Consider the following 12,136-nt stretch of genomic DNA (forward strand, 5'->3'; position numbering starts at 1 on the left):
GTTAACTTGATACTGAAATAGTAGTTTATGTAGGCCTGGGAGGACTTTTGTACTATTTTTGTAACTAATGTACGAAACATTAAAAGCACAAAAATACATTGTTTTTTTTCTGCTGCCTGGGGGGGAAATCAATAATCGTTTTATAATCGAATCGTAGCCTCTGAATCGTAATCGCAATCGAATCGTGAGGTGCCCCAAGATTCCCACCTCTACTGTGAAGGTTGAAGTGCGTTTAATCCTAAAATTTCACTCCAAACCAAATATATCTATATTTTGTGAGTGATGTAGATAAATGCAGTATGTAACATTCTTTCGGTAATTGCCTTACTTTTGTGTGTTCAGTTCATGGGTCTGTGATCTCCTTGGCATCGAACGCCTCGTCAAGCTACTCGTCGGTGAGTGGGAATGCCATTCATTCGCAGGTAGCTACAATTTAACTTCTAACTCTACTTCTTCTCCCTGTCCTCTCTCCCTTTCCTCAATGGCGTCCTTTCTTTCGCTAACGTTTCAACTTCTCTTCCCACTGCATCCAAAGGCAGAGGAAAGGATACAGGGAGAGGTGCGTGTCGTTTCCGCTGCTCTGTCGCTTTCCTTCCCTGTTTTTCTGATGAGAAGAAATCTATCGTTTCAACACATCCTTCATTGAAATTGTGTCTGTGGAACGTGAGCCACATTCAGCAAATCTATTTTCCCTCCAGCAAATCCGGAAGCTGAGGAGAGAACTGGAGTCATCCCAGGAGAAGGTGTCAAACCTGACCACACAGCTGTCAGCCAACGTAAGTTCCCTCAAGATGAATTGTGCTAAATTGGAATGGCTAAATTTGCAAGAGATTGCATAGACTAATGAGTTTAGTATCTAATAGGCCAGTTACAGTATTTCAAAGTCATTATTGATGTATGTGATGGGATAAAAGTTAATTTGAAAAGGAAATTTTAAGAGCAAAATGTTTCAATAATAGTTGATATTAAGGCCAGTGAAAAGAAATGAGGCTGGGCGATATGACCTTACTGTGATTGCCTGGCAACCGGTCCAGGGTGTCCTCCGCCTACTGCCCAAACCCAGCTGAGATAGGCTCCAGCACCCCCCGTGACCCTTGTGAGGAATAAGCGGTCAAGAAAATGGATGGATGGATATGGCCTTAAAATAAAATGTGATTTATCTGCTTGAAAGCCGCTATAAAGAATCTTACCTAATAAACTCAAATTAATTGATGAAATCGAATAATCACCCAGCCGTACCATGTACACAGTTCTAAACATGGATGACTGCATTCCCTATTAAAGATTTCATAAATGGAGTGGGAAAAAAATGACCAACGCTGTGTGATAAATCCAGCAGGGTTATATTAATTGTGCATTTTTATTTTGACTTTTTTGTTTTTTAATTCAGTTAGTTTTATTATTATTATTCTTTTAGAGCAAATTTGGTCATTTTAATTTTTGGTATTTTTTGGCGTTTTTATTAGTTTTATTATTCGTTTTAGATTTTTTTAAGCTTTATCGATTATTTCTCAATCAAAAGTACAATTATCAAATGACACACAAACTCTTGTTTGGGCATGAGTTTTGCTGTTCTGCAAAACAGCTACGGCATGTTATGGATGGAACTTCTTAACGTGGGTATTCTGATTCTTTTTTTCAAACAGGCAAATCTGGTGGCCGCCTTTGAGCAAAGTCTTTCCCTGATGACAACCCGACTGCAGAGTCTGTCATTAAGTCATGAACAGAAGGTAGCCAACGACGCTTGAACACACACAAGTTTGAATTCCAGCCGCATTTCATCACTGCGTTGATGGCGTTGTCCGCAAATCAGCACCTTTTCCCGCCACGCGGCGATGTGACTTTAATGACAGCCTGCGGCGGGGAGGAATGCGCCTTTGAGGCCCTTGCGGCCGTCCTAATGTGACTTGGGATCAGGGGAGCCCGAGAAAGGGGATCAGAGAAAGAAAAAGCTCAGCGAAAGCCTCCAATCGGTTTGCGTGCGCACGCCGCATTCCGACATTCTTCTCCCCTCGTACGGCATAGAGTGTGAATAAAGCGATCCGAGCTGGAGGGGCTGTCGGCTGTGTGTTTAAATGTGAGGAGTCTCTCGCGGCGTTTCATGCCTTGCTGCTTCCACTGAAAGGCCCGTCTAGACCGCTCCAGAACGAGCTTTTGTTGTTGGTGCCAGCGCACTGACCTGTGCAGCCCAGCCAGGAGCACGCTCTCTTTAACCTTGAGGAGATGATGGGCCAGGTGCAGGTTTAGAGTGCACTGCGGATGACTTAAGTACACAATAAGCAGCACAGCAGGGGGCTTGACTCTTTGTAGCTTTGAAGTAGTCACATTTTCAGGATCTAGCCTCGCTGGCTTCCCACTGCTTCCACAAAAACATCAGACATTCCTCCTCCTACAGGAATCTTTTTTTTTTTTTCTTTCCATGTATGCAGGACACGGAGCTGATGGAGTTGCGAGAGACCATCGAAGCTCTGAAAGCCAAAAATTATGAAGCGCAGGCCGTCATTCACGGAGCCTTAAACCACCCAGATAACGACAAAGGTGGAGAAATCAAACTTGTGATTCCGATGACTCCCTTTTGAACGTCTAATGATGATGATTGCTCGTCCCGTGTTGTTCCTCAGACGTGCGTATTCGTCGCCAGAACTCGTGTGAAAGCATCTCCAGCCTCAACAGTCTGACCAGTTTGTCCAGTGTAGGCAGCTTGAAGGACCAGGATGCCAAGAAGAAGAAGAAAAAGAGCTGGGTAAGAAACAACACAGCTTCATGCTGGCTTTCGTTGCTCAGATTGACCAAGTAGGACCACTCTATGTACTTTAATTCTGTTTTTTCCCCAGTTTTTTTTACGCAAGTGTAGTTACAATAATCCCCGCCAGTTGAGTCTTGCTGCAAATATCAGGAAAAAAGAGCAATTGATGCCCCCTTACAAATATTTATAATTGCCTATGGCAGTAGTTTAAACCAAACTTTAGCCCGGAGGCATTTTTGGGGCCCACCATCCATTTTCAGAGGCCCACAGTATATACTAAAAATCACATTTTATCAAAAAAAAAAAAAAAAAAGAAATGGGTGGGGTATTGCGACATTCCCATCCAAAGAGTGTGTGTGTGTGTAGGGGGGGGCAATATATGATACATGAGGACTTCCACCACTACTGCTAATAAATGTGTAACATTTTTTTATACACTGTGGTGAATGAATTGAATTACTTTTTTGAAGCAACATATCACATTCATCACTCCTAAGTTACTGCTTGAGAAATGGTCATATTTTTACATACTTTCTTTGTTTGTTTGTTTTTTTGTTTGTTTGGTTGGTTGGTTGGTTGGTTGGTTGGTTGGTTGGTTGGTTTCCAAATGCAAAGATGGGATTTGGCTATTGTTCAGCGCAACAGCGAATGTAATTTTTATTTTTTTTTTTAAAACGTTGGGGGTTTTTTCCAAAAATTTCTTTTGCAGTATTCCAATTACTTCACAAAGATTGGGTAATATCAAAATAAACATGATTGGACAATATTTTGTTTCCTGGTAGCTAGGAGGATATACATGTAAGGATTTGCGCTTTGGAACTGGTGGGGTCATGATGGGATGGGACACAAGCAAGCAAACAAACAAAAAAGATGTCAAATGGTAACTAGTTGTTGGAGAGATGCCAGTTTGCTTTCGGGCTACTACTGAGGTACTACTGAGAAAAGCACCAACCTAACTCCAAACTCAAGAGGAGGCTGCTTGTGTGACCGTTTCAGGCTGACATCGCTCTTTGCATGCCTTCGTACTTTGTGTGTTCAAGTTCTCTGTGTGGTGTCCAACACAAATATACAGTGTGAGTTGACTTTTCCTTTGAAGGTATACAATGTGTAGAATAAATAAAAAATGTAGCATAAAAGCGCTTCCAATTCCTTGGAATTCCTCGGTTAAAAAAAAATCCATCACGTTTGTTAGTTTGACCGTCTCTGTGTGGTCCTGTTCCGCTCCAGCTGAGAAGCTCCTTCAACAAGGCCTTCAGCATCAAGAAAGGCACCAAAACCTGCTCAGACATCGAAGAAATTGTCACTCCTGACTCTTCCGCTCCAAACTCACCAAAGATGCTTCATGATGGAGCGGATGCAGGCGATAACTCGTCATCGTCCCTCAAAAATTCCACGTCTGACATCTGCTCAAAGTAAGATTTGAAAGGTTGTGGGGCGCCACTTAAATGTTGTTTGTCCCTGACAAGAGTTTTGCGTTCCCTTCAGGGTCATGGGGACAACAGAGGAGGAGGAAGGCGGCGAGAGGGCAGTGTCGGAGCTGCGCTCGGAACTCTGGGAGAAAGAGAGAGAGCTGACAGACATCCGACTGGAGGCTTTAAACTCCGCCCATCAACTGGAGCAGCTCCGAGACGCCATGGACAGCATGGAGGTCCGCTTTGGCCTCGAAAGAAGATCGACGCGACTTTACTCTGCTTTTATTTTGAACCCTGTTTGAATTGCAGTCAACGGTGGAGAGCCTGAAGTCCGAGAACGATCATCTGAAAATCGGAAGTCAGGCGCATTTATCGGGCGGCGGTCCCACTTCATCCACCTCGCAGCCTTCGGGGTTGGCCTCGTTCTTGGGACCGTCGCTGAGACAGCCCATGTCCCTCACCAAGTCCTTCAGCCTCAGTCTGAATGATTGTAAAGGGCCAGGCAAGTGGAAGACCACACATACAATATTTGGCCCATTTATGGTGGTTTCTACTTGAATAAATGTTCCCTTTTTCTCATTGTCTGATGAAATTCTCAATTTTGATGATTTTCTTTTCTTCGTCTGTCGTTTAGACATCTCTGCAGGCAACATGTTAGGTGTACCTTCTCAGCTGGATGAGGTGTGCGCACAAGTGCTGGTTTGCTTCACAGATCCAGCTGAGGTAAATCCACACCTTTGTGGACTTCATTTCTATGGAGGACCAAAACTGCCAAAAATTCGAAATAAATAAATGACTAAATTAATAAATAAATTACTAAGAGGGAAAATAAAAATGAATATAAAAAAATATAATTATAATATAAAATATAATATAATAAATATAAATGGAAATAAATCTGTTTTTATTTTCACCTTTTGTCATTTATTTATTTATTTAGTCATTTATTTATCTATTTATTTAGCCATTGTCCACTGTCATCTCAACTTGCGACTTGAGTGAGAGCAGACAGTGGACAAGATAGTCGTCCATTGCTGGAGCGCTTCATTTAGCCGGCAAGACTTCCTTGCCGAGCTGCTCACTCGACCAATGATGGGCAGTTTGCAACGTGCGGTCCAACCCAAGACACGCTTAGGACCGCCCCCTCATTTGAATAACATTGCGACTTGGCAGTACGGCCCAAAACTGCCAAAATTCAAAATAAATAAATGACTAAATAAATAAATGACTAAATGAATAGATAAATACACGACTAAATAAATGACTAAATGACTAAATAAATAAATAAATGACTAAATAAATAAATAAATGATATATATATATATATATATATATATATATATATATATATTTATTTATTTATTTTTTAGATAATTTTCAAATTCTTCTTTTTTTATATTCATTCATTTATATTCATTTTTATTTTCTTTTAGTCATTTATTTATTTTGAATTTTGGCAGTTTTGGTCCTCCATACATTTCTACCTCTTGGGTTTGTGTAAATAGTTGAGAAATTGCTCCCCCTGTCTTCCTTGTAGGAGCATAAACAACAGGAACATTACCTGGGCTCAGTGACGATTGGCGAGAGGACCGAATGGGCCTATCTGGACTCTATGATAGCCAAGACATTCAGAGTAAGACCATGCAGGTTGTGTGTCACTGTTGTAGGAATCTGAGTGTTCTCATATTGGGTCTTTCCTACGCAGGAGTATCTAACTCAAGTGGACCCAACAGCCAGCCTGGGTCTGAACTGCGATTCGTTGCACATGTACGAGCTGAGCCAGGGAGCGCTGAGGGTGATCGGAGGAGACAAACCTCACTCGTCACCTTATCGATGTCTCAGTGGCAAACCGCCGCACATCTTTGTCACCTTGAAAGGTTAGGAACTCAAATGTATACCACTCTCGAATTTATTTTGTATTGATAACAGATATCACAAGTTTTACTTCTTTCTGTCTCCTTTCATTTCTTTTTCTTTTAAAGAATGAAATACATTTTTTTAATTGAATTGAACTTTTCGGGTTAACTAACTCAAGAAGTTGGGTCAGTTCAATTTTGACTCAATTCAATTGGATTATTCAATTAACCCAAAAAGCTGGATCAAATTAAATTAAGAACCCACAAAGCAACCCGAATTATTTATTTAATTTGACCCAACTTTTTGGGTTGAATTCGGTCAAAATTGAACCGACGCAAAATTGGATCGGTCGCATTTTTGACCCAATTTTGTTGGGGGGTTTTTTACCCCAACTTTTATTTTAGTTTTGTGTAATACTGTACTTTAAATTTCTCAACTTATTGATTTTTGTGTTTTAAAGAGAGAGGAAGAGATATGTATTTTACCGGATTCAAAGAAAAAAAAAAAAAAAAATCTTAGTCCACTGTAACATTATGCATGTATCCATTATAAAGCATCATTGAGTGTCCAGAAAAGCACTATATGAATTCAATATATTATTATTAGTAGTAGTAGTAGTAGTATTACTGTATATCGAACGTCACAACAATGAACATTTAATTCCGCAATTCTTCACTTACCACTAGAGGGACCCACACTTTGAAAATTACCGTTCTAATTTAATGTTAATTAATGGTGTTGCTTTACATTGCAGCATTTATAGATCTCTTTTTTTTTTATTATGATTATTTCCCTTGTGGATGTCAGTTTCAAAGGTTGATCCCAATTCTAATGCATCCGTCAGGTCTTGAAGAACAAAGTGTGGACTCACTGGTGTTTGAGACTCTGATTCCCAAGCCGCTGATGCTGCACTACATCAGCCTGCTGCTCAAGCACCGGCGTCTGGTCCTGTCGGGGCCCAGTGGCACGGGGAAGACTTACTTGGCTCAGCGTCTGGCCCATTACGTCCTGCAGCGCAGCCGCAACGACTCGCCCCAAGGCGATGGCGAGCCCTCTCTCGCGGGCCGCGGCGCCGCCGTCTCCTTCAACATGCATCGGCAGACGCAAAAGGTAGCCCGATAGTCGAAAGCGCTCAAAACAAACACGGGAACCGACTCGTCATCTCGTCGTCGCTCGCTCCCGCAGGAGCTGCAATCGTACCTGTCCGATCTAGCCAATCAGATCGACCGACAGAGCGGTGGCGAGCTTCCGCTGGTCGTGGTCATCGACGACATCAGTGACGCCGCCGCCATCACCGAGCTCATCAACGGCGCTCTCACCTGCAAGTATCATAAATGGTGAGGCGCAACATTTTGGCCGAGGAAGGAAGTTGATTGGCGAGCTCAACACGTTTTGTGTGGCCGTTTCAGTCCTTACATCATCGGAACGACCAATCAACCTGTGAAGATGTCATCCAACCATGGACTTCACATCAGCTTCAGGTGAGCACCAAGTCAGGAAAAACAAGCAATAAATTCATCTGTGGTTAGATTTATTTTACATAAATGTTTTGGTTTTATAGATTACGATACAATAATTATCACGATATTGTGAGGAGGTTGGAAATACAAAAAAGGTCACAATATTGTAAAAAAAAAGAAAAAAAAAGAGCTCATACTAAAAAAAAACACACAATATTGTGCAATGAAAAATATAACAAAATTATAAATATATATAAAAATATATAAATATAATGCAATCACACATTGAGTTCCTCCACATATTCATCCAAGCATATTACATTAGCATGGATTTTAAACATAGAAGGGCCAAAACATTCCTTGTGAAAATTAAATTGCACTAAAAAAAAAAAAACTAGCCACCAGAGTGTGCTAGAACTGCACAAATGGAATTCAACCCGACTTTTTTTTTTAACAGATGTGCTACTTTTAATATCGTGACATGACAACGACAATATATTGTGGAAGTTTTAATGTCGCAATATCATGATATTGCCGTTATCATTATATCCGTAGTGCTTTTCTCACTGTACTTAAACTGAAATGAATGTGAGCGCTTTAGCCACTTGTGATGTCTTGCCGCCTTGCCCGCAGGATGGTTCCTTTCTCAAATAACGTGGAGCCAGCCAACGGCTTTCTGCTGAGGTACCTCCACCGTAAAGTCGTGGAAGCTTACCAGAAGAAGGAACACGACGCGTCGCAGCACCAGGAACTCCTCTGCGTTCTGGACTGGGTCCCGCAGCTCTGGTACCACCTCCACACGTTCTTGGAGAAGCACAGCACTTCCGATTTCCTCATCGGTAAGAATTGCTTAAAGTGTCCAAATTGCAACATTGGTTTTATTTCAAGATTTTATAGCTTTGCAAAAACACCAACTAGTCCACTTTGATACTGAAGAAGGTCAAAGTGGCCCTTGGAAAAAAACATTAAAAGTAAGCAAATACTGAAAAAAAACTACCTCATGTGTTTACAGGAAACGGATCATGTTTTTTATCCACACTAACAAACATTCCTCACAAAATACATCACACATCACTAAAGTACTCACTGTGAAGAAGACCCCAGTTTTAATATTGTGTTTTCGTGATGGTACCAAAAAAAACAAAAAAAAACTATTGTCTCATTGAAAAAACATCAGTTTATGTCTTGAGTAGTTTTATCATCAATTATCGTGGATGTATTACCTGACCAATAATAATCGCGGTATCGTCATATCGTGAGATAATCGTTATCGTGAGCCTTGTATCGCGTATCGTATCGTGAGGTGCCCAAAGGTTCCCGCCCCTAGTATCAAAACCTTCTGTATGCTCTACCATAACAAAAACAAAACATATAAATGCGTCTTTGGGAGCATGGTAAGATTTTAAATAGAACATATTTATATGTGTTTAGGAGCAAATGCCACAATTAAGTAGTTGGTAGTTATTGTAAACTTGTAAACACCAATCCAGCATTCTGACACTTGTGCAAAGTTACAACAACATAATTATTTATAATCTAATTTTATTTATATTTTTTAATGACGATTAATCAAATTAATTTGATTTATTGCCCGGCTCTATTTTCAACAAAAACTCGAGTGTGCTCAAATACTTCCTGTTTCAAGTTCAAATTCTCAAATTAAATGTTTGCTTCCATCAAGTGGTGGTAGGTGAAATGACACCCAATTTAAACAAGAGTGAGACTAAAATTGTTATTAACTGTGAAAAACAGGAATGATTTAATGAGGTCTTTAATTCAACCAATCGATCAATTGTCACATTCTCGTCAGGCCCCTGCTTCTTCCTGTCGTGCCCCGTGTCGGTGGCAGAGTTCAGGAAGTGGTTCATTGACCTGTGGAATCACTCCATCATACCGTACCTTCAAGAAGGAGCCAAGGACGGCATCAAGGTGGGCGCACGCACGACTGCGGCAGCAACAAAAAAGTGACTTCGTTCCAACATGCTGGCGCGCTTTATTGTCCAGGTGCACGGCCAGAAGGCGGTGTGGGAGGATCCCGTGGAGTGGGTGCGAGGGACCCTCCCTTGGCCCAGCGCACAGCAGGACCAGTCCAAACTCTATCACCTACCTCCCCCAAGCATCGGCCCGCACAGCAAGGACAAGAAGCCCCCCAAAGACACTCCTCCGCAAAGCACGATGGAGTCCGATCCCCTGGTGAGTTTTCAGTTTGAAATTTTTTTGAAGGACATCTACAAAGTCACCTGACTCCATCCGCTGTGTTCGTGTCTTCCTTGCTCAAAGATGATGATGCTGCTAAAGCTGCAGGAGTCGGCCAACAGCGTCGAGTCGCCAGAGCGGGATGGAAGCCTGCATCCACTCTGAGGGGAAGCTTCAGAACAAGAATAATCTGCAAAAACAAGCAATGCAATCGTACGGAAGAGGATTAGGGCCAGTCGAGAGAGGAAAAAAACAAGAAAAGTCTGGCAGGATTCTCACTTTATTCTCAGAATTCTGACTTTAAAAAGAGAATAATAGTAGCACGAATAAAGTCAGAATTCTGACTTTAAAGTCTTAATGAAGTTGACTTGACTTGACTTTGACTTCATTCTCAGAATTCTGACTTTTAAAGTGAGAATTATAGTAGCACTAATAGTCAGAATTCTGACTTTAAAGTCTTAATAAAGTTGACTTGACTTGACTTGACTTTTTGACTTCATTCTCAGAATTCTGACTTTAAAGTCAGAATTCTGAGAATGAAGTCAAAGTTCTGACATTAAAGTCAGAATTGTAAGATTAAAGTGAGAATTCTGACTTTAAAGTGAGAATTCTGAGAATAAAGTGAGAATCCTGCCAAACTGTTTTTTTCTCTCTTCACTTGCCCTAATCGTCTTCCGTGCAATCGTGATCATAGGAAGCTGGATCGATTATTCTGACGTGCTTGTTCCACAAGCATGAAGTTCAGTCTGGACCCGCATTTTTAACCCTTCTGGAACTTTGGGTGCTTACATACTTTGTTCAATGCCAAACTTGCACTTTATTTCCAATGTGTGTCACCTGCACTTCAGGAAGAGACATTCAACGTGTCAAAGGAGAATCTTGCAGTTACGTATTAATACCACTGGGTGGCAGCTCCACCTCAGTGTTTGTTGCTTACACTCAACTAAGTGTAACAAGTGAAACACGCCTGTGGTGCTTTGTGCATCACACTCAACCTGAATTGTAAAAGGCACACAAGAGTTTAAAAAATGCTTGTTTATTTACCCTGATAAATCATATTTGAAAAACTTTTTTATGTGATAGATGAGGATGCATCTTTTGTAGGATTTTGTACGGACTCATCTTCGGTTATAATATTAATTAATATTAATATTAATCTTATTTCATACACCTAACATGGCCAAGAGTACCAAAAACAACAAGTGATTCTGTCCTTGCTGCTTCGGTCATCAAGAAAATCGGAATCTACACACAAAGTGTTTTCCTTCCTTACTCTGCTCACTTTTTACGCTTTGATGACATTCTTTTAAGACAGATTAACAACTGGAACAGTCTCTTTTTTTTCTCTTTAGCCCATTTGATATGATTACCGTAAGAATGAGCTCACATCTCAAAGGACATAATTGTTGACGGGTCCTCAAACCTCTCGCCCCCGTTAGTTTCTCGACATATTCTGTCTCCACGTTGTTGTGCTTTGCAAACAAGGTGCTGATGTCATGTGGAAACGCGATGCATCCGTCTACCTGTGCCTGAAAGCCCCAATTGGCCTGAAGCTGCCCTTGAGCTTCTTCGATCCACCACCTTGAGGCCTCCATTTCAAACAAGTATCTTCACAGCATCACTTCCGCTTCACCTACTCGAATGTCCGACAGCTTCTCATATGACGATGACGGTTTGCACCTTCGGTTGGTCGTCGGGTGGAAGGGCTGTTTGCAAGACTGATGCGTGTCACGACAGGGCTGCTAAGGTGTGTGCGATTTCATGTGTGGACATACAGTAGTTCAACAAATGTTTGGAGGTGAAATAATTACATTAATTTTTCTGTGTTTCCCAAAGCTTTTACTTTGATTGGACCTATCATGTTTGTAAAAAAAAAAAACAAAAAAAACAAAAAAAAAAACTTTTCACCTTGTTTTTTAAATGTTTTTCTTCTGCAAATATTTGTAAATATTTCTCTTTTGTACATGACATCACTGTTGTAAAGACTGTAAATAGCCAGTGCATCCGCGACAACAATCTTGAAAAAGAGTGGAAATGTAAAGTAAAATGCAAAAAAAAAAAAAGAAAAAAAAGAAGAAGAAATGGGCCTTGCTTGTATTTTGTCTTCCACCAGTAAGGAGGAAGCGGCACTTGATTTGAAAGTGGGCTGAAAGTGCTTCACGGCATGTCTCTGTAACCACATCATCATCATGTCGAATATTCAGCTCTGGACACAATGAAATCATCTCATTCTACGTATGGGTTCATGGCTGTGTGGGTTAGCTTGAATGGCTACCTGTGTGGGAGTCCCCTTTGGCTTTTTGGCTTCGTTTCCCAGCGTGCCTGCATTGTTTTGTTACGGATTTAATTGTTACATGATATAATATATAATAAATGAGAGTCCATTTCAAATTGGAGCCATAGTCATGAAGAATAAATCTGTCTTCCTTTACTCGTTTATCTTCTTATGTTTGTGCACCCGATAT

General features: G+C 40.9%; 1 protein-coding gene across 4 annotated transcripts in view; it reads left to right on the top strand.

The window, feature by feature from the left end:
* Nucleotides 1-12,102, top strand: part of nav1a (neuron navigator 1a) — a 95,349-nt gene extending 83,247 nt beyond the window's left edge. For 2 of the 4 annotated variants that reach the window (XM_077513590.1, XM_077513591.1), the window contains exons 15-33: nucleotides 343-395; nucleotides 536-559; nucleotides 699-776; nucleotides 1,647-1,730; nucleotides 2,430-2,538; nucleotides 2,622-2,743; nucleotides 3,974-4,158; nucleotides 4,232-4,394; nucleotides 4,468-4,660; nucleotides 4,793-4,881; nucleotides 5,696-5,791; nucleotides 5,864-6,035; nucleotides 6,860-7,125; nucleotides 7,201-7,352; nucleotides 7,425-7,496; nucleotides 8,109-8,314; nucleotides 9,286-9,404; nucleotides 9,480-9,668; nucleotides 9,756-12,102. In XM_077513590.1, coding sequence (XP_077369716.1) covers nucleotides 343-395; nucleotides 536-559; nucleotides 699-776; nucleotides 1,647-1,730; nucleotides 2,430-2,538; nucleotides 2,622-2,743; nucleotides 3,974-4,158; nucleotides 4,232-4,394; nucleotides 4,468-4,660; nucleotides 4,793-4,881; nucleotides 5,696-5,791; nucleotides 5,864-6,035; nucleotides 6,860-7,125; nucleotides 7,201-7,352; nucleotides 7,425-7,496; nucleotides 8,109-8,314; nucleotides 9,286-9,404; nucleotides 9,480-9,668; nucleotides 9,756-9,836 — 2,453 coding nt within the window. In that variant the 3' untranslated portion in view covers nucleotides 9,837-12,102. Of the gene's footprint in view, nucleotides 1-342; nucleotides 423-535; nucleotides 560-698; nucleotides 777-1,646; nucleotides 1,731-2,429; nucleotides 2,539-2,621; nucleotides 2,744-3,973; nucleotides 4,159-4,231; nucleotides 4,395-4,467; nucleotides 4,661-4,792; nucleotides 4,882-5,695; nucleotides 5,792-5,863; nucleotides 6,036-6,859; nucleotides 7,126-7,200; nucleotides 7,353-7,424; nucleotides 7,497-8,108; nucleotides 8,315-9,285; nucleotides 9,405-9,479; nucleotides 9,669-9,755 lie in introns of all 4 variants that reach the window. The other 2 variants (XM_077513588.1, XM_077513589.1) reach the window with 2 other exon arrangements.
* The last annotated feature ends 34 nt before the right edge of the window (nucleotides 12,103-12,136 follow it).

The sequence above is a fragment of the Festucalex cinctus genome, chromosome 2, assembly GCF_051991245.1.
Source record: "Festucalex cinctus isolate MCC-2025b chromosome 2, RoL_Fcin_1.0, whole genome shotgun sequence".
Taxonomy (NCBI): Eukaryota; Metazoa; Chordata; class Actinopteri; order Syngnathiformes; family Syngnathidae; genus Festucalex; species Festucalex cinctus.